General features: G+C 38.5%; 1 protein-coding gene across 2 annotated transcripts; it reads right to left on the bottom strand.

The window, feature by feature from the left end:
- Positions 1–1,634: 1,634 nt before the first annotated feature.
- GEM (GTP binding protein overexpressed in skeletal muscle) lies at positions 1,635–13,619 on the bottom strand. Of its 2 annotated transcripts, none has more exons than XM_015889647.3 (5): positions 13,440–13,619; positions 11,343–11,701; positions 7,657–7,733; positions 5,465–5,669; positions 1,635–3,787 (listed from the first exon to the last, which is right to left on the bottom strand). In XM_015889647.3, exons 2-5 carry the CDS (start codon positions 11,680–11,682, stop codon positions 3,510–3,512), a joined length of 900 nt encoding a protein of 299 aa, XP_015745133.1. In that variant the 5' UTR covers positions 11,683–11,701; positions 13,440–13,619; the 3' UTR covers positions 1,635–3,509. The 2 variants fall into 2 exon arrangements, with proteins under 2 accessions (XP_015745133.1, XP_025028295.1); XM_025172527.2 differs by lacking the exon at positions 13,440–13,619 and adding an exon at positions 13,090–13,431.
- Positions 13,620–21,595: the final 7,976 nt, after the last annotated feature.

The raw sequence follows: 21,595 nt of genomic DNA, 5'->3' as shown, positions 1-21,595 counted from the left end.
CTGCCTTGAAAGAAAATGAAATCTTTTTCCCTAAAACCTTCTAAGATTTTGGTAACCTCATGCCAGATCTCAAGAGATTTCTGTTCTTTATTTCAGGAGGGAGCCGGTCCTTGCACAATGATAAAAATAAAATGCCTGCCTTCAGATAAAATCATTACTGCAGTGCTGAAAATAGTGTATAGTTGTTGTACCTAGTAGTTGTTTGGGAAAAATGCTGTAGTGAGGAAAAAAGGTAAGTGCCAGGTTCCACTGAAAGGGGCCCCATCACCCTGTTTTTCAGCTGTTCAGTGCAAGCCATAAAAAACCCGCAGCTGTCACATGTAATTCCTCCCCCAGGAATAATCCCTGACAGATAATCCCGGCTGAATCTTTCTATTAACATGATTACTTTCTAAAATATACATCTGAAAGCAAAATATAAGCCTTACCCAGCAATTACTTGGCAATCTCATTATACACCCCATGCTTAGTGATCTTTGTCCGATCGTTTTATAAGTATTTATCTTTCTGTACACCCACTAGTCATTGCTCCTAGCATTTGTTCTCTGTGGTTATAGGATGTGTTTATTTTCCATTGTATTCACTGGAGTTTCTTACAGCAAAACTATTGATGCATGATGTGGAGTTTTTATGATATATGTCCACCAAAGTTTGTATACAATTACAGATAGATAAAGATTGATTAATTGATAGATTTTCAGCCAGCTTGTTCCAGAGCCTGATGCTGATTACAACTGAGAAGGAGTGACTGGCCCAAGGTCACCCAACTGGCTTCTGTGCCCAGGTGAAGACTAGAACGTGGGTGTCCTTGCGCCTCATCCACCACCACACTGGCTCTTTCCTATATATATCCAGTGACTTTTTTGTAGCTGACTTTAGTTTTCAAATTATGCCATGCTCTTCAAACAGTATAATTTGCCAGCTTTTGAGAAATCAAATCAAGCACTTACAGGTTTTCTATGCCAGCTAGTTTTTCCTGCCCTCTGTCACACTCAGCATTCCCTGACCCATGTTGCCATATTTAATCCAAACTGAAAATAAACCCAGTGCTTTGGATCAAGTATTTCAAACCTCCCCAATCAGTGCCCTCCAGAAATAATATAATATTCCAGATGTTCATTTTCCAATATTCCTAAATTTGGTTCTGAAATTGTATGACAAATAACTGCTGTGATGCTGATGCTTTTCTTTCTTTTTTAGCCATGAGTGCCACATGATCTCTTTGGTTGACCTACTATGGTTAATACATAAAGTGATTACACCAACAAAGAAATGTGATACCAGATATTGCAATGCAGAGATAAAAACAACCCCATTATATGAACCAAGGATGCATCTTGATGATTCATTGCTGCAAATGTTTTAAAACACTTCATGGTATTTAATGACTGAGAACTTTTGTTTAAATGTATAATACTGAGAGTTCATAATTTAAGAAACAAATTACAAATATGAGGGGTTAGTACACTGACCATCATTAAGAGTCAGTGAATATATAAGCCACTTTTGGTAGATCAGTCTGTTGATATTGTATTACATATATGTAGAAAAACAAATATTTTCTTGTGTGAACTAAATTTTAATTACACCATTAAAAGAAGGAATGTTTGAGATTTCATTTCAAAGGTAATGAAATATTTTATTGATTTTACAGTATGCAAATAAATGTTGCTTAATCCAAAAGATAACAAATAGAAAACAGTAATAAAATCAATATTTTTCTTAAGAAATCATTTAATAAATATATTTCAACACTACATTTTCCACAGCCCTTCCATCTTTCCCTTCCTAAAGCTCACCCATTGAAAATACAATGAATAACTGAAAGGTAATAAATATAAATAGTAATGTCATAAACACTTGTTTTGAGCACAAACTCTCTTTTTGGTTTTTATAAAAAGAAAATCCACCTTCTCAAAAAGAATTTACATTTTGCCCTTGAGTTTCCATCTCAAGATCTCTACTATTCCTACCATAACAGTGCTGTAGAGTGAAACAAGTGAACGTTGATTTGCAGTAATTTGTGGTTCATTGCAGTAAAAGCTGAACAGAATCCAGACCTGTCTCTCTCCGATTGGAAGGGACCTCCCCTTCATGGGGTGAGCTAGTGTCTTCTTTCCTTAGTGTGTCTGGATTCAATGTGTTGTTTTTAGGAGTACCGAAAGGCTCTAGAGATAAATAAGAAAATGCTTATTCTACAATTAAACAATTAAAATTCCCACTATTTTAACCTTTCTTTACTATTGGTTTTCAGACTACTTCTCCATATTGGTCCATGACAACATAAGCATCACTAAATAATTAACTCATTAAGGAGTGCCAGTTTGGTGCATTGGTTAAGGCACCAGGCTAGAAACTGGGAAACTGTGAGTTCTAGTCCCACCTTAAGCATGAAGCCAGCTGGGCAACCTTGGGCCAGTCACTCTCTCTCAGCTGTAGGAAGCAGGAAATGACAAATCACTTCTGAAATCTTGCCAAGAAAATTGCAGGGACTTGTTCAGGCAGTTGCCAGGAGTCAACACTGACTCAAAGGTACACACGCACACACCACATTAAGATCATTTCCCCTGCCTCTTCAATGGGCTATGTCCCTATCAATTACATGATGCTGTGCCTCAGCAATTGCTGGTTTGGGGTTATGTGCTTTTATTTCAGAGGCAACCATGCTTTCATCGTTGCACTTAGCAGTTTTAGGTGAGGAGACAAGGAGGTGGGATAATAAAGACGCCAGAAAGGGTTGGATCTCCTATCAGGTTCTGCTGCAATGTCTGCCCACTTTCTCTTTCGGAATCTCAGGCTGCACAGCAACATGTCAGGTGCAATTTAAAAGATGGTCAGAATGCAAATAGACACAGGACCAGTGGGCCAGAGACCGAATGGATTTAAGAATTGGGACGGTGTTGACTTCATGATAGTCATCATCCATGGGTGGCAGGCCTAAGTGTTCCTATTAATCTGAACATCTGATTATCTGAAGGCTGCTGACATCTATCTAGCCACTGGGACAGATGATATTGTAACAATAAAGACTTAGCGGTGCACATTTAAGAAAAGCAACTGATTGATTAGGAAGAAGGCAACTCTGAGAGTACCTATTTCCCTTTCAATTAATATATGTATTAAAAAAAGGAAAACATGTCCTCCATTTTCCAAATCTTTTATGACTCTTAAATGGTTATCCAAAAGCAACACAGGAAACAGCTTGTGTTTTCTCAGACACATCTCACTATATTGTTTGGAATGTTCTTTCACATAAGAGAGCATAAAAATTCTCTCCCCAATCCAGTACACTCATTCATTTCAAATATAAACCAAACAGAGACATGACATTTCTTCCTCCATGCATGCATACTGTATTGTACGGATACATCATCACAACAGTCACAACTGTGAATCCAGATCAGCCTTAAAGTTCTCGTTGACCAATCTAATATAGATTGATTTTTCTCAGTTCTGGAAATTATGTAGAATATTTGTGACAGATGAATGTCTGGATGTGTCCCAAGTTCCTAAAGGACAGAGAGATCATGGCAAGATTTGGACTTCAGTTTGAAAGCCATATTCTTGTTTTTTCTGGCTACAATTTTCCCCCAGAATCGCCTGGCCTTCTTAGGGATGCTTTCTCTTCTCTTTTGATATGCCAGCCTCTTTTCATTCTTTTCTTTGCTGTCCCTTCTCAGACGAACTTGACGTACAATCCCTTCAAACAGCTCCTTCACGTTATGTTGTACAGCTGCTGAGGTCTCAATGAACTTACAGTCAAACACGACTGCACAGGCTCGGCCCTCTGGAAAAGATTTGAAAACAATATAAGTCAAAAGGATTACTTAGAAAGCACAGATATTTGCATATTCTTTAGAAAACAAAGAGCAAATTAATTAGAAGTTCAAAAAAAGAAAGAAAGAGCTGGTAATGGCAATTCAACAAACTGCCTCTTCTAATCCTATGGACTGAGACAGTGTATCAACTTCTACTACCTGGTGGCTTGAGATATGATATATAGTTCCCATCATCCCCAGCCTGCCTAAGCAATGGGAAAACCTGCTTTATACAATATAATCAGGAGAAAGTGGAATTGCCATGCAGTAGAAGTAATCAAAGTTCTGCAACTATTTAATGTGGCCAGTATTAGCCATCAACTCTATCAGATATAAATTTATTTATTTATTTATTTATCATTTAGTATAATTTCACTTCTTTGTGCCATTCATGAGAATGGCTAAAGAGTTATGGAGGACAGTGAATCTCAGCTTTTGAGATCTCACTAAGGTTGCCCCCCAGTATTCATGCTTGTTTTCATACTCTTAAGGACTACAACTATGCTTTATGAAAAATGAATCCATCTCCTTTCAGAATAAGAGCAAATGTCCTGCTTATAGTGAAAGCACAAAACACAAATTATCGCTCTCAACTTTTCTGTTTCATGAAAGCATCCAGACAAGGAGATCCTACAAGCTCCTTAAGCAATTTATTCCATTGCTAAATTTTTGTAATAAATTAATCTCTCCCAATGTTTCTCTTTATTTAAGGCCAGGATGCTAACAAGTTTTCAAAGTATGCTCATAAATTATCCATCTTTTGCAATTTTAAGACATTCCTCATTATATATAGATTTTGAGCATAGTTTGGCTCTTTAAGAGCAGCCAAGGTATGAAAGAATTTGAGTAATACAACAAAGTCTATTAAGATGAATGTCCACTGAAGGTATTACAAGAAGCATTCTTGGATTAGTACCACTGTTAACTTAAAAGCGTGTTTTTCAAACTTGGCAAGTTTAAGATGTGTGGACTTCAACTCCCAGAATTCCCCAGCCAGCAAAGCACTGACTGAAAAGACAAGAAGCAGTGGGAGGGGGTGAAAGAATGTTATCCTGACTGAAGTCCGCTTCAGCAGTGCCACCTCGCTGTGATGTGAAGGCCACTTTATTTTCATTTTTGTCCTGGCTGCTACAAAGGAGAGTATTATTTCTTTCCCCACTTTCGTGAAGGAGGAAAAAGAGAAAGTCGACAGTGGCATGATTGGGGTTGGTACCACTGCAGACAAACTTGGGAATTACACACACACAGACGCATACACACGCACCCAAGAACTGTTTATTCCTCTGTTACCATCCTCAGGGATATAAAAACCAAAAATACCAGAGAGACAGTAACCAGAGAGGCCCTGTTTTTTTATATGGCCTTTCTAGAGCCATCTCAGTAACAGCCCCAACATAAGGGGCTATTGTCCTTCTGGTTAGTAGTTCCTATAACATGGAGAGAGTTAGTTTAATTCTAGCCAGGATGGTGTCTGATCAAGACTAAATTTAGGGTCAATTAATTCACTTTTGGAATTTAAAACACCTCCACCCACCCCCATTCATAATTGTTTCAAGTGTTGTGCAAACAAGCCATAACGTAGATATCCTTAAAGTTACAACATCTAAAGAGTTGAAGCAAAAGCAGCTGAAGAGGAACATCCTTACCTGAAACAGAAACTTCACGGCACCTTACTAGATCACTTTTGTTGCCCACTAAAATAATAGGAAGGTCTTCTGTTTTGCGTGCCCTGCGGAGCTGAATCCTTAGCTCAGATGCTCTTTCAAAGCTTGCCCGGTCCGTGATGGAGTAGACAATCAAATATGCATCTCCAACTTTCATGCAGTGATCTTGGAGCCATCCTTTTTCATTCTATTCAGATAAAAGAGATTTGGAGTCAGAAATTCTAGGCTTCATACCTGGAAGCCCAGCATCTACAGGAGAAAAAATAAATATTGCTGGAACTGGAACACAGGTTATTATAGTCATAAAGATTTCATTATTTTAGGTGCATCGTTCACATTTGTAAACAAGCATTGCATTATGAGGCCACTGGAGGTCAAGCTTGCATATAAAATTTGCTTTTGATTTGCAAACTCTCTTTTTTGCTAAAGTCAGACAGGTAAAATGCATTCTGCACTTCAGTGGTATTCAACTTATCTTGGGTTCTATCTTACAGTTAGAATTTTGAAAGCATCTGATGGACACACTCACAAAATGGCTGCTGTAGGAGATTCACCTATTTATGAAATTGCTGCCATGATTCCCAGAGTATTTCTTTGTGTTCACCAGCAATACTCCTTGTTTGTTCTAGCAATGCATGGCTACAAGATAATCAGTGAATTGGATCCAGGTGTAGATATGTATAGTGGGTGGCATAAATGTCCTTCCTTGTCCTCTTAATCAAATCATCTCTATAAACCCCTGAAAATGTTCGGCTTATAGAAGGCGTTCCACTCAATTAGAATCCTCTCCTCTTTGCAGCATACCATACCCCTTTCCACCCATACAGCAGAATTCTCATACACTCTGCTTGGGGATGGATTTGGGGATGGACTGTGAAAGAGAGGACCTTGATTCTATCAGCCTTGCTAAATGTGTCCAGATCTTAAGACAAGTCAACCAATTATTTGTTTATTGGGACTTAAGTTGCAACCCATAGCCCAGTTAAACATAGTCCTTGGATTGCAACTAGCCAAGACCAGTTCAGAAAACCATTAGACATATGGTCCTACAAATGTTACTCCTCATCTTTCAACATGAATGTGGTGGTGGTTTAATGACCACATATAATAGGGATCAAAACATACTACTGCAAGTAGTGACTGTTTCCCCAATGCAATCAGTGATGAGTAATCTCAGCAGGTGGTAAGACTAGGGAGTGGGAAACTACTAGGGAACCTCAAGACTGTATGCTGGCCTGGTAAGTCAAAAACAAATCCCAGAAGAAGTGAATGGCAAACTATTTCTGTATTTGACATGGAAGGATCCATGTAGTGGTCAGAAGGCAAGCTCAATTCGAGAGCATCTTTACCTTTAATAATTCCACTGAGCTCAGTCTTAATTTATACCAAGTTGTCTATTAAAATAGGGATAAGCAAGGTAGTTTCAGTAAGGAAATACAGTATTATAAATATATATATACACACACACCACTCACACACATACCAATACACCAAATATCAAGCAGCAGTACTTAAAAATAAATAAAAACTTGTTTATACTCTTGAAAAACAGGGAGGGGACCAGACACTACCAAAGTGGGAGAAAATTTACAGCCACGGAGCTATGTCTATGCCGCCCAGAGTTGCTCTGTGTGAGATGGATGGCTATATTAATGTGACAAATAAATAAATAAATAAATAAATAAATAAATAAATAAATAAATAAATGACAAAAAATAGCAGCCTGATCTAAGATTTAGATAGAACTGAGACCTATCCAAAACTGGTCTCAAAGGCTATCCAGGCTATCCAAAACTGATCTCAAAGGCCACCTAGGTTCTTCACAGGGCACTATGGGCCATCACAAACTTCAGGAACAACAGAATAAGTACTTTCAGGCTGGAAGCCTACACACAGTGTCCAATCCACCAGCTGTTTATTTAATTGTTTAATGTAGCCTCTCCCTCACAAAGTAAAAGTTCACCCAAGAAGTAACTGATGGTCACAGAGGATCCTTGAAGCTTGGCTTCTCAATATTTCCAACTGTACATGCTGCTATATTCAGGGACTTTTAAAAAAAATGCATTTATGGAACTACATATTTCATTCAGCAAAATTAAAGAATTAGAATACATGCATAAACACGGGGCAGCATTTGAAAAACTTCTGCCTGGCCAAATGATTTTGCACACTACCTTGTTCTCCCACATGTCCAGAAGCACTATTGTTGCACTTTCACCATCCACTTGCAAGGTTCGTTCATAGGTGTCTTCTAGAACAGAGAAGGACAAAAATATGTGTCACTCCTTTTGTTCTCCTTGTCACAATACAATGAAGATGTTAGGCAAATTATAGGTTAGGAACCTGAAGATTCCCTCTTTGACAGAAATTAAATAAATTATCCATACATTGTTGACAGTGGATGCCATACCTAAAGAGAAAAGTCAATGTTAAACTATTTCAGGTTAGAATAATTAGGTAGATTTTTAAGTTTAACAAAACTCTTCATTACATTATATCTCTCCATTACAACCAACAGCATGTACTCTGTAACAAATCAGGAATAAATCACTTTTCTGCATTGAGAGCCATTCTTGACACTTGAGTAGCCTACAAGGAGATACACACTAGTATCTGGAGATAAGGATAAATCAACTTTCAATTTCATCTTGTTTATATGTAATTAAAATTAAAGTATGTGATGATGTTTTCTTCAATTCCATTCAAAAACATAATGGAATAAAAGAAGTGTTTGGAGGTCTCTGAAGCTAAAGCTGTGAGAGGCCCTCTGCCTGTCAATTTTTACGTCTCAGATTTCAGTGCTCCTGTACTAAATGAACTCTGAAAAAAGATATGGCATGATCTATTTTCATTTGATTCTATCATAGTGAGGAAAATTATCTCAAGAATTCTCTTGGTTGCATTTGAAATAAATTATCTCCAGATACCAGCTCAGATATCATAAATTCACTGCTGTGTGCCACCCAGATCTATCAACAGGGCAGCAATGCTTATCTTGACTGTATTCCATGCCTGCTCTTTCCACCCCAGGCCATCACACCAGACAAACGTTAGGAAAAAACAACAACTTGTTACATCTGACATTCTTATATCAGACTCTGGCAAAGATCTGAATGTTTCCATGAGTTCCAGAATTGTGTAATTTCCATGGTAGAAAAAATGAAGCCTACAAGAAGAATGACCGCATTCACATTTTGCTGGAGCTCTCTTTCTCCTAAGTGGGATAAGAGTGGAAAGAAGATCCAAATGAAGAAATAAAGCAAAGATGAACGTTTGACCCCCATGGGAGCTGCAGGCAGCCTAGAGACTCCAGCTAGGCTTAGTAATGGAAAATATTTGTTTTCACTCAATTTATGGGTGAGCAGGCACTACAGCTGTAAGCCACTTAAATCAAACAGCTTTGTTCTGGAGAAGAAGTATATAGATGCAAGGCAGCTGGATTTTTTGAGAAAGAGTTTGGCAGTTACTACATAAAATGCCAGATTGGCAATACCTCTTCCTTACATACTTTTATGCTTTTTAAAGGATATCACAAGGGTGATAAAATTCCTGATGTAGCAAAAGATTGCTTGCATTTCATCTGTGATCCAGTTTGACTATTTTTACAGCAACTTTCCCAAACTCCAATATCCTCCAGATATGTTGGGGCTACAAAATCCCAACATAAGTTATACATGTAATAAATAAAATGCTCTGCTACTGAATTTATGCCATTATTACTGCAGTGCCAACCCGTAAAATTTAAAATGATGCCCATCCACCATAAAAGGAAGATAGGACCTTAATTACTATATTTTTAGCAAATCCATTTTAAAAGTAAATTATTGGGAGGGGATGTACACTGTATGGTACACTGTGCACCCCCTTTTTAGTGAAAGGAGACTTTGAAGTGTGATATAAATATTGATTTATTGAAATGATCAACTGATGCTTTAAAAGCTGCTGGCCAATTAATTGAGGCTATCTTTTCATTAACTAAAAGGCTTTGAATTACTGAATCTACCCCAGCCTCCTCCTGCCTGTTGCTTTCGGGAATGATGAAGTACAATGCCCATCATGCTCAACCAAAGAATGGCTGGCTTAGGATTATTAAGGTTGTAGTCCAACACAGCTAGAGGACAGCAGGTTCAGGAAAGCTGAAGGGAGTGATTAGTTAGTTAAATGTGGTAGCTCTGCTGTTAACTATGGATCCAACTATGGCATAATATGGGGAAGAAAACAAAGTTAGCTTCTCTGTGGTTTCCCTTTCTAAAGACTGAATCATCACTTTGTCATGTGGAACTTGATGAAGGTAACAGTTTATCAGCTATTCTTGAACCAAAACAAAAATGATGCCTTGAGGTAGGGTAAAACTATTCTGAATTCTGTAAATAACTTCAGCAACTCTAATTTACAAAAAATATTTCTTACAGTACACTCTAATGTAGGGTTATTTGAAAGTGAGTCTTACACTTCACTTAAGTTAAATGTTCTCATTTGCATTGTTCTCACCTTAAGATTCTGTGCTTGTTACATTGCACTTAGAGGAACATTTCTAACTAGACATTTATAAAATTACACTACAGCAGTGCAATCCTTTACATGTCTACTCAGAAATAAGCCAATTACGTTCATTGTGCCCTACTCCCAGGTACATGACAATGCAATTTCAGTATCCATTTCTGAATTCACTTGCAATGCTCTTTTAACATAACCTCTTATTTTGCTTGTTTCTAATTCTAGTCCAAGTCCTGGGACAGTCCTCTTAATAAAGATATTAAAAAGTATTTTAATGCCAAGTTTGCTTTCTGATCTGATCCCATTTCATTCTTCCTTAGTTCAAGTGAAATTAATAATAATGTGTAGAAATGTTATTTTTCTCATATGAATATGCTTCTTAAACCTACCAACTGCTTCTGTACCCACTCATCCTAATTTGCCTATCACCCATATCTATAATGTGTATCCTTGGAAAACTCATTAATGATGCTTTTTGCTTATGTTGGTCTATAATATGTTGAAAATATAATGAAGTAGCTGGGATTCTGTACATGTTGAATCTTAATAATAATTGTCCAGGAGCCCTAACTCCTATACAGCAAATGTCAGCCGTTTTCATAATCATCACCCTTAGGACACGAGTTGAAGATTATGTCCCCAAAAATGAAACACATAAGCAAATGGCACTTTAGTTCTTAGGTAACCAAGGAATCCCTATTTACTTTCTTCAGAAGCATTTTGGTGGATTTAAAGCTGTATCAGCAAAAAAAAAAAAAAAAAAAACCATTGGTTTTGGTTTCTCTGTTTCTCATTTATTGCACATCAGTCAAGTTCAGCTTTTCTCAGACTTGCACATCTGTCCAGTTTGGTTTGTTGAACTTGAAAACTTTTCTTTTAAAGTTTGCATTACATTTGGATTGATTGGAAGTGCATTTCTTCAAGCATAGATATTTTGTTCACATTGTAATCTGATGTACACAATTTCTTCAGGCAAGTTTCCCTTATGTCATGCATTTTTGCACATTACGTTTACAAATATATACATTATTTGACAGACATTTCCCTAGAGTACTTTTTAAAAAAAAAAGGCATACTGCATTGGGAGCTCAGTTTGTGTATTCATTAAAAAAAAGGAAAGGAGAGCAAAATTAGACTAAGTTGGCATTCCAATGCAAACTCAAAATGATGCCCTCCCACTCCCAACTGGCTTTGCCACCTTCCTTAATAGATAACCACATACTGAAATCACTTTGGAGGCCAGAGAATTCCACTTCAAGATCAGGAACTCCAACATTATGTGCTTTACTTTTCCTTGTCCCCAGCTGCCTCTCACCCAAGAGGTCTCAACTAAGCCTGGGCCGCAAGGAACAAAACTACCTACCTCCCAGCACTTCACAGTCGCTGTCCAGGCTGTCATGCACACCTGCAAAGACATTTGCAATGGTGGTTTTGCCAACCCCTTGCTCTCCTATGAGAACAACTCGGTAGCAGGTGTTTCCCGACTCGGAGGAGATGACAGAATCGGAGGACTCTGATGACCAGCTTCTGCGGTAATACTCTTGGGGATTGAGGGTGCACCTTTTCTGGTGGTTTGCCTCTTGAGGCTCCTTCTGCACTACCAGATGCTTCCCATCTGCTGGAACACTCCACCGTTGTTGCTGAGGCTGCAAGGCACCACAACTGCCGCTGCTGCGACGCAGGGTTACATTGTTCAGGGTCATGGCTCTCTCCCTTCCCTACCTGAAAACAGCAACAGTGAGATGGTAAGTATCACAAGTACCATAGGTTGCATAGGTTATCTGTCTGATGTGGAGGATTCCCAGCCTGTGCAAACCTTGATGAGCATTCCTGAATGCAGCTCCAAAGGGCTAAAATAGGAGAAAGATGCCCATAGCAGTGGAAATTCCTCTTTAAGAGGCAGCTGAGGCTTTGGGAATGATAATAACTGCTCACCAATAATGATACTTCAAACCTGAATTCAAAAACTGGATTGTTTCCTCCACCTGATCATGTGATTTGTGGTTGACCATTGCTTTCAATCAGTGTGTGGATCAAGTGACAGTACAGTTATCATCTAAAAAAGCCATTCAAAGCAACCAAGAAACTTGGTTTTACTGCAAAGGAGAGGCACTTAGTAGAAATCTACTCATCCTGGAGGAAGAGGCCAAGAAGGTCATCTTCAACAATCCTGCCTTCCTTCTGCTCCCCTGGGCCTCCTAAAGAGCAGCTTTGGAGCCCCACATAGAAAACCGGGGGCTGAAGAAGAAAGAGAGGATGGCAAACATCAGTATCTCATCCAGTGGCCCTTAAGAAACAGTAAAAGTATACCTACGTTTCTTCCTTTTTGCCCTGAAAGGATCAGTAACAACACAAAATCTTGTTATGTGGAGGAAGAAATAGTCCAAAAGAGTAACCACGCTATGTTTGTGGTGTAAGAATTCCCTTCTACTGTAAAAGGCTCTAATTCATCTCAAGAGCAGTACGCTATGACAATCTTCTCTTGTCTAAAGATGGTTTATAAATGCACTTTGCAGGAAGGATTGTTCATCACTGGTGAGAGGCAAAGCTGTGAGGCAATTCTTGAGGGCCAGAAACATTTGCAGCTACCATTTTTAGGAAAGTTGCCTTGATGCTCACCAGCTCTGGTAATGACAGCTATTTAGACATTATGCTTATTCAAGCTAAAGCCTGGTTCTTTCTCAGCTGACATCACACCTTTAGAGCTAACAGGCAGAACAGAACAGAAGGGCTGAAGGCCCTTTTCCAAAGTGAACATAACCGCAGATCAGCTCTCCTTCAAAGTGAGCATTTGTTCCATCATTCAATCTCGCTCCCTGATGAGAGGAGCGTGACTGAACGATCACAGGGAATCCCACCACTTTGGAAACGCCTGCAAGCAAAGCAGCAGATTACCCTCTCCCTGACATTTCAAATACAAACATTTCTCTACCATTCGCAGCTCCCTGCAGAAGCCCCAACTTTGAGATGCCCAGCGATGCAAAGGAATGCTGTACAGAAAGGCACAGTACTGACATGCAAAATGAGGCCATCCATTTTCTGCTCCACTCATGCCAACTTTCACAAGCAAGGATAATACCAAACTCCTTCTGCGTGTTGAACACACTCACTTCTCTATCGTTCTTCCAGTCCACGATATCACCTCTTAGAAACAGACAGAATCAAATTCATTTGTGTAGCACAAGGTGGTCTTCTTCTCACTATGTGCAGCCAACTGGACTGCTAATCATCTGAATTTAATGAAGAAATACAGCTAGCTCTGATGCCACTTTTAACTGCTATTTCAAACAACACTTCTTTCTTTCTTTCTTTCTTTCTTTCTTTCTTTCTTTCTTTCTTTCTTTCTTTCTTTCTTTCTTTCTTTCTTTCTTTCTTTCTTTCTTTCTGCTCTCTACATACAAGTCTGCTTTGGTGCTAAAGAAAAGGCTTAATTAATGAGTTCTTGTTAAAGAAACACTACCTTGCTGGGTGGTTTTTTTTCCTAACTGTCTGTTCCAGCCAGTCGACGTTCTTGATCACACTCCCTTAGTTCTCAAAGCGTGGAACACCAAGTGAATCTCCCACAGAAAATCCTTCTTCTGTTCACGGATTGCCTCTCTTAATTCTTTCTCAGCAAACCTGGTTTATATTAAGCCCATCTGATCAGAGACAGGGCTTTTCCGTGACGTCGTTGGCCTGTCCACCCCAAAGCCAGCCCCCATCTGGACGGAAGCAGGCACACAGAAAAGGGGGAGGGGGAGGAGAGACGTTACTGATGCTAACAAAATAATTGATGTGTAGTTACTTTTCTTTTTTCTGTTCTTTTTTTTAAAATCTTCATTATGCATGTTAAGAGCCAGTCCTGCAAGAGAAAAGCAGAAAAGAGGGACATACACACGCTCACAACTCCTTTGTGTGTGTGTGTGGGGGGGGGGAATGCTGCTGAAATGAACAGTCTGTTTGAATCCCTTTGGATTCATTAATGCAAAAAATGTTGCACATATCTTAATTGCCTGGAAGTTGTGCTGTATGGGAAATCGCTCTCTTTAAAACAGGGGAAAGCCATTTGCCCACAAATACCTCCAGGCTCCATCGTTTTAACTATTATTTTATTTTTTAAAAGTAATAGGAAGGTGGTATGCTGGAAAACAAAGCTTCAGCCTTTGGCATGTAATTTACTTGCAGAAACATCTTTGAACCACAATAGTCCCATGGAGATGGTAAAAAGTACCTTGGCTTCTGGTAACTGGGTGCAATCTAACCTCAAAATCTATACTCACTGCAAATCAAATTAAATCTTTATTGTGGCCATAGACCAGCATAGGGAAGGTGGGGTACAGTCAATAGAAAAGCATAAAGGATACAACTAGAGTAAAAATAAAACACAAGAAAAATTATGAAACGCTAGAAGCTATACAAGTAGTCCTTGGTTAGTGACTGCCTCGCACAGAGACCATTCAGTTATGATGGTGATGAAGAAGTAATTTTGCAACCAATCCTCGCATTTACGACCTTCTCAGGTCTGTAAAGCAAAAGAAAGCTGAAGTAAGATCATAAGTACCATCATGGTTTCACTTAGCAACCACTTCACTTAACAACCAACTTGCCAGTCCCAACTGTGGTCGCTAAACGAGGACTACCTGTAAAAAATATATTAATTAAAAACTAAAAATATATATAAAAAGCAAGAATCTAAAAGAAGGAGTACAAGCATCAGATGGGTGTATGGAGCATAAAAGGTTATTATGTGGAAGACTATCTATCAAGTTACAAAGCACTCTAATATGGCAAATTAGGTGCTCATTAAATCTAGTTTATAGCACAGGTCATCGTGTGGCGAATTTACCACTGCAAAAGATATATATTTACTATAAATCTATTTAACCTGATCTTATATCCATACATGCAATGCTATAAATTATTTTTTTAAAGAAGCTGTTACAGCTGTCACTTGTTTTTTTAATACAAAGGCTAATACAATGAAAACATGTTGCTCAACGGGTGCCTGGTTCTTTGACTAACTTCGTAGCTGGCTTTATTTCTGGCTCTGCTCAACTTCTCAGAGATCTCCTGGCTGGTGGCAGATAGATTGCCTTGTTCTGCAGTTTCTGTTAATCTGAGTCTCCTTTAATGATTCCCACTTCCAAATGTTAAACATGACAGTGGGCCAAGCTTTGCATCAGAAGAGGCAAGAAGTTCATAGGCACTTGGGTCACTAAGAGACTAAAGAGTACATTGGAGGAGAAGATGGGAATTGTACTAAACATTTCCAGAAATCATGAAGTACAGTTTATAGATTGGGTTTTGGAAAAAGTCAACCTGCACATTAGGTTAAATGCAGGACATGCACTTGAGTTTTTTGACTATAAAAGAAACAGAGCGAGAGAAAAATCTGATCTGAAACTCAAGCATGAGGAGTGGGAAGGGGTAACCTCCCACCCATGGTTGTGCAATCATCACCAAACCTGCTATTACCTGATATGTAGATTTGTTTCTTATACACTGCTAAGCCTTTTTTTTTTAATAACAGGTTTTTTTAATAAAGTACATTTGGCTGAGTTCACACATGTTATGCCCAAAGTAGACAAAGAGAAGCTATTTTCCTCTTCCCAAAATACTACAACCAGAGCTCACCCAATGAAATTGAATCCTGGAAGAATTAGGACATGCAAAAGGATATTTTTTTTATATACAACATGTAATTAAGCTTTCAACCTTGCTACCATGAATTGTGGTGCTGGCTACCAGCTTGGACGTCATGGGGACGTCATGGAAGTCATGGGGATCACTGGCTATTAGCCTTGATAGTGATGGGGCAGCCTCTGAAGCCATCTGCTGAAATACTAGAGGGCTTCCTAGTGCAGTTGGTTGGCCACTGTGAGAACAAACTGCTGAACTGTTCAGGGGTCAGGGGTCTGATCCAACAGGGCACTGCTTATGTTCTTATGTTCTTATATGGTGACTTAGTAGGATGTACAAGCCCAGCTGCATTCTTAATTTTACCCAGAAAAAAACAGAAAGAGAAGAAAGAGCAGGAGAAATTTTAATGCATGTATGATAGCTCAGTGAATTGGCCCCAAAGCTCTAAACAACATGGAAAAAATAGCTATGAACTGGTAAAGGTACAATGTGGAAAGTGAGTCCTCTCACATATATCTTGATTCTAGGCATGTTGGCTCTGAAATAAATCTCACTGGTTGGGTTCACACAGCACACTAAATCCAAGTTAATGATACACAGCATGTATCAAAACACAGTTTTGACTTTGTATACCATGAGTACAAATACATTTTAGGTAGATTTTTAAAACAAACTCAAGCAAAATTACTTCAAAAGTCCAAACAGTGCGTGAGATAGATGTAGGCATCTCAGATTTCTTTGCAGGATGCCAAGAAATACAAAACTATAATAATGGAAGTTTTAGGGATCTGTGTCAGCTAAATGGAAACTGAAAGTACCAATAATAGTGCTGGAAGTTTAGAAAGGCAGAAAACATGCCACAAATAAGAACTAACTCTATGAGTGTTTGGACAATGACATAAATCCAACCAACCACTGAATTTCTAAGGCTCAAAAGAATTAATGCCCAGACATACCCTAATTCTTTTGGCTGAATAGACATAGCTAGGGAATGTTTCCATATGCTGTCTTTATCCATGGAGGCTGATCAGTCTCTTACAGAAGAAATGTTCTCAAGCTGAGAAATCTTCAGGTTACTCTTGAATTGACATGTCCCAGTTGCCCAAAGGATAATAGGATGGAGATGAGAAACTGGTAGTCATGGGTCTAACCTAAAGATTTCTTGTGGTCAATTAAAATTGGACTGGAATATCTCACCTTGAGTTCCTGAAGGAAAGATGGGATTAAATCAAATAATTAACAATACAAGAGCTAGTTTGGTGTAGTGGTTAAGGCACAAGGCAGAAACTGGGAGACTGGGTTCTAGACCTCCCTTAGGCACGAAGCCAACTGGGTGACCTTGGGCCAGTCACTTTCTCTCAGCCCTGGGAAGAAGGCAATGGCAAACTACTTCTGAAAATCTTGCCAAGAAAACTGCAGGGACTTGTCCAGGCAGTCACCAGGAGTCAAGACTGACTTGAAGGCACCTCCCACCCCCCAAAAAACAACAAAAATAACAATAAGCCAAGGAGCAATTGGCATAGCTTCAGAGTCAATCCAATTATTTTAAGGATAGAATAACCACATAAATGCATTAACAATTATAGTACTGTTTTCAATATGCTAAAGTAGTTATTTCAACATAAAATAATTGAACTGACAACTAGTCACTCAGTATTTTATTTTTTTTTTACAGTAACTAGCAGCAGTCTAGCATTTCAAACAGGATTCTCTCACAGTGTTACCCAGAGACAGCAGCTCTTGATGTAAGGTAAAATATCACCACCATCTCAGCTGCCATCAAACAGTAGGACTGGTTCAATGAGATACTGACTTTCCACTTCCTAGGCTGAAAAGGGGATGGGTCAGACTTGTATACCCATGTGCTCTTTTAAGAAGAAAGCAATGATCTCATCAATTCTTTGAGCTTAAGAAAAAGATGAACAGAGGCAGATCATTAATCCATCTACCTTAGTGTTATACACACCAATGGCACTTCCACACTGCCACATGATTTCTCTCGCCAGACTCCGAGAAAAACAATTTAAAGCTGACCCACATTTCTTTCACTGCAGCCAGTCTTGAAGTACTGAGAGCCCCACACTGGTCCTTCCAGCAGATCAGTTTTGGAAAACAACTAAAAGAGGAAAACCTCTAACAGATCATATTTTTAGTGCATGTATTTCTCCAACTGCTGTTATTATTGTTTATTTATTGGACCAATAAAGAAATATATTTTAAAGTATCTTTGGTTCCTTAGTTGGCTGCTTATTGAAGCCAAAACAGCATAAGAAAGAGGAATTTATCTGTACTTGAGGAAACTCCAAGGTTTGCAGAAATACAAAAATATATTTTGGGAGGTGAATTAAAAAGAAAAAAAACTTAAGGGAAAGGGATACTGTTATGGGGTGAACTGCAAAAAAAGATGGAAGGGATAACTTTTGTTGAGATTTGAAACAGAAGAGGAACAAGTTAAAGAATGCATGATAAAATGAGCTAAGAATTTTAGTTACAGAATACAGATGGATCGATGGGAGAGGATATGTATAAAAGGACTGAAGTTCACATTGTGCTATACTTCAAAGGAGAATTTTTACAAAATGATATACTGTTGGTATATGACACCAGAGAAATTATCTAATATATGTAAACATACTTCTAGTGAATGCTGGAAATGTGCAAAACATGAAGGGACATTTTACCGTGCATGGTGGACTTGTGAAAAAGCAAAAAAAAAAAAAAAAGGAAACAAATACATATGATGATACAAAGAATTTTGAAGATTAATATTGAGATGAAATCAGATTTTTTTTTATTGGGACTTATGGATAGTCAATTAAAAAAGACTTATGGAGGACTGATTTTATATATGGTAACTGCAGCAATATGTACAAAGATGGAGAAATATTGAAATATTGAAATACCCACAACGGAGGAATGGATTGTGAAGATGGCAGAATGAGCAGAAATGGCAAAACTGACCTGTTTGATCAGGGACAAAGCAATAAGTACTTTTATAAAAGACTGGAAATCTTTTATGGACTTTTTGCTGAAAATGGAAAAAAGTGAAATGGTGATTTCTGGATTTGATGATTGAAAAAAGGATTGAATAAGGGGCTGAAGAGATTATGGTAAAGTTAAGGAGGGAGGAGGGACAATGGGTCTGTTTGTAACTGCTATAAAGCATGGTGGAAGTTGCATCTTTAATTATCTCCCCCCCCCCCTTTCTTTAACTGTATTGTTTTCTGAACTTTTTCTTTTTTTTCTTTTTTTCACTCTTTTCTTTATGTATTTCTGTATTTCTCTTTCATCTATGTAAAAACTCTCCATAAACATTAAAAAAAAAAAAAGATGGAGGGGATGACATTGAGAAGCCTACGAAAAGCATTCCATATTCCAACCAATACACAATAGGTCCCACTTTGGCTTTGTAAGTTCCATATATTTTGGTTACAGAACTGTGGCTGATTGTAGGCAGAAGATGTTTTCTTTTTTTAAAATGTCAACTTTAATGTTTATTTGTAGAATCTACAGAGGACTTGTTATGATCCACACACTGCACAGAATTCTTGAATTCCCCCAAACAATGGGTGAACAACCCAGTACTTTCAGAAAGGATGCAGTCAATATCTTCCAGTAGCTGCAATATTTTTGGCTTTCTTCCCAATTAGTTATGTCCAAAGAGCCACAAAGCAGTAAAACATTTATGTATGTATGTATGTATGTATGTATGTATGTATGTATGTATGTATATTTCAAATTTCGATACCACCCATCTCACGGGGAAGTGACTTTAATGTGCTTATTAAAAATGGCCAACATTTTTTTCTTTAAGCCAACCAACCTCTGGCTGGATCAAAGTGTGCAATGTGCAATATTTTAATCTGCTAAAGATCAAATAGAAGAGGAAACAGGATGTGCTGGGCAATCAGTTACACCATAGTAAAATATTATACTTTGTAACTGGCCTTGTTACAAGACACGTAAACCAATCAGCCACTAACCCTCTTGGATCTCCTGAAGCGTGGTTCTGGCAACATACTCTCACAGTATCAAAAGTCAATATTTGGGGAATTGAGTGTCCCCACCCACTATTTTTGGAAGTGTCTGGCATCCAGCGAGCCCTTGTGTCAGAAGGTGCTAGCAAGACTTGAATAGATCATCTGCCCCTCCTCCACTGACCAAGTAGCAGTAGGGACAGTTTTGGCACCAACCAAAGACGTGCTAAATGTTGCTGGGTGTCTTGCCACTGAGAAATATAATGGAAAGGCCTGTTTTGACTACCCTCTATTTCCAGTTTGTTTCCTTGGAGGACTGACGGGGCACTTCCGCTTTTGACTGGACTGTGCTGTTGTACAACATGGATAACCAGGTAAGGATAGTTAACCCAAAACAAAATATGTCTGTATTAAAAGTCTTTTTTTTTTTTTACATGATTGCTGACTGATGGTGTTTACATAGCACACTTATCCCTGCAATGTTCCAATTAAGTATGCTGTGTGAAGCGTGCTAAGGTTATACTGCAGTCCATAAATAAAATGGAAATGTGATTATGAGCTTACATGGACATGCATATAGCACCTGGCAGCAACTCCTTAAATCAAATGAATATTTAAGGAAGAGAGCCAGTTGAGTATAGTGGTTAATGGCACTGGACTAGAAACCAGAAGATCACACATAAAGCCAACTGGGTGACTTTGGGACAGTTACTCTCTCTCAGCCTTGGGAAGAAGGCAATGGCCAACCACTCCCAAAAAATGTTTCCAAGAAAACTGCAGGGAGTTGTCCATGTAATTACCAGGAGTCAAGACTGACTCAAAGGCATGCACACACACATGAATTAAGGAGTCATCAACAGATGTGATATGAATGCCCCCAACTGCTCTGAATCACTTTTTCTCCTTTGAATCTACAGCTCTCAAGTCAACAAGCTTTATTTATGTTTATATATTGTGCATTTTATCAGTATGTTCAGTGTATTCAGTGTGTAAATGGGTTTCCCCCTCATTTTATGCCCACAATTCTGTAAAGTGAGTTGCACTGAGAAGGACACCGTGCCCCAAAGCCATCCAGTGAGCAACATCTTGAATTGGTTCTCCTCATTCCAAGTCTGACACTTTAACCTGCTCATTGCTGCTCATTTCTCTCATTAAATCAAGCCTTCAACTTACATTCTAAGGCAAAAGAGCTCAGAATGGTTTTGACACTCAAGCTTGAACCAATATACTGTCTTATTACTTAGGAATTAGAGAAGGAATCACCCTCCCACACAAGATAACAGCAAACACTTTGGAAACACAGTTTGATTCATTTTAAACAACTTTGTCAGGCAATAAGAAATAGTCAAATGTATCACAGACATAGCTCAGAGAAATTCATCTAGCCTTATGATTTCATAGAGATAATACACTTTAAAAACTCCACCACCACGTAGGCTGATCCTGTTTCAAGATGGATGGAAAAATATTTTGATCTCCTAGTTACAACCCCACACCTATATCATGTAGCCCCAAACTGCCACCCCTCCTAAATCTTTATAGGCTATTAGATATTGTTTCCTGAAGATATTTCTTTTTCCAAAGAAACATTAAAACAGACTTCTCAGATATATAGCCTGCCAGATATACTGGATTTCAATCCCACTTAAAGTAGCCTTAGCCAGGTCAGCTAGCAGTGGTAGAAGCTGAAATCCAAAACATCTGGAGGACAGCCATTGGAAAGGATTGCATAAGTAAATGTACGTTTGTATAAAATAAAAGGATTAGGCCTGGGCCAGCAACTATCCTGTGGGCTCCATTTCCAACCATGGCCATGAAAGCTTGTTTGGATAGAGTAACAGCCCCAACAGCAATAGCTCAAACAGGCTATAGGCTAAACTAGCAGAGAGTTCTTCGGTGGCATTTGGAGAGCAGCAAAGCTGAGCACACAGGGCACTTCAAAGCAGTATCTTGGTTGTTTTTTAGAAGTAGGGCAGAGCAGTTACTTTATAAAGGAGGCAATAGAAGCACAAATCAATTG

Source organism: Python bivittatus, unplaced genomic scaffold (genome assembly GCF_059951505.1).
Source record: "Python bivittatus isolate LINGU-HERP-01145 unplaced genomic scaffold, Pbiv_v1 ctg000590_np1212, whole genome shotgun sequence".
Classification (NCBI taxonomy): domain Eukaryota; kingdom Metazoa; phylum Chordata; class Lepidosauria; order Squamata; family Pythonidae; genus Python; species Python bivittatus.
This window is presented reverse-complemented; position numbering and strand designations above follow the sequence as displayed.

Coding starts and splice junctions, on each gene's coding strand:
- GEM (XM_015889647.3), bottom strand. CDS start 11,682: ATGACCCTGAACAATGTAACCCTGCGTCGCAGCAGCGGCAGTTGTGGT. Junction 7,734..11,342: donor CGACTGTGAAGTGCTGGGAG/GTAGGTAGTTTT, acceptor TCTCTGTTCTAG/AAGACACCTATGAACGAACC. Junction 3,788..5,464: donor CCGTGAAGTTTCTGTTTCAG/GTAAGGATGTTC, acceptor AATCTTTTCCAG/AGGGCCGAGCCTGTGCAGTC.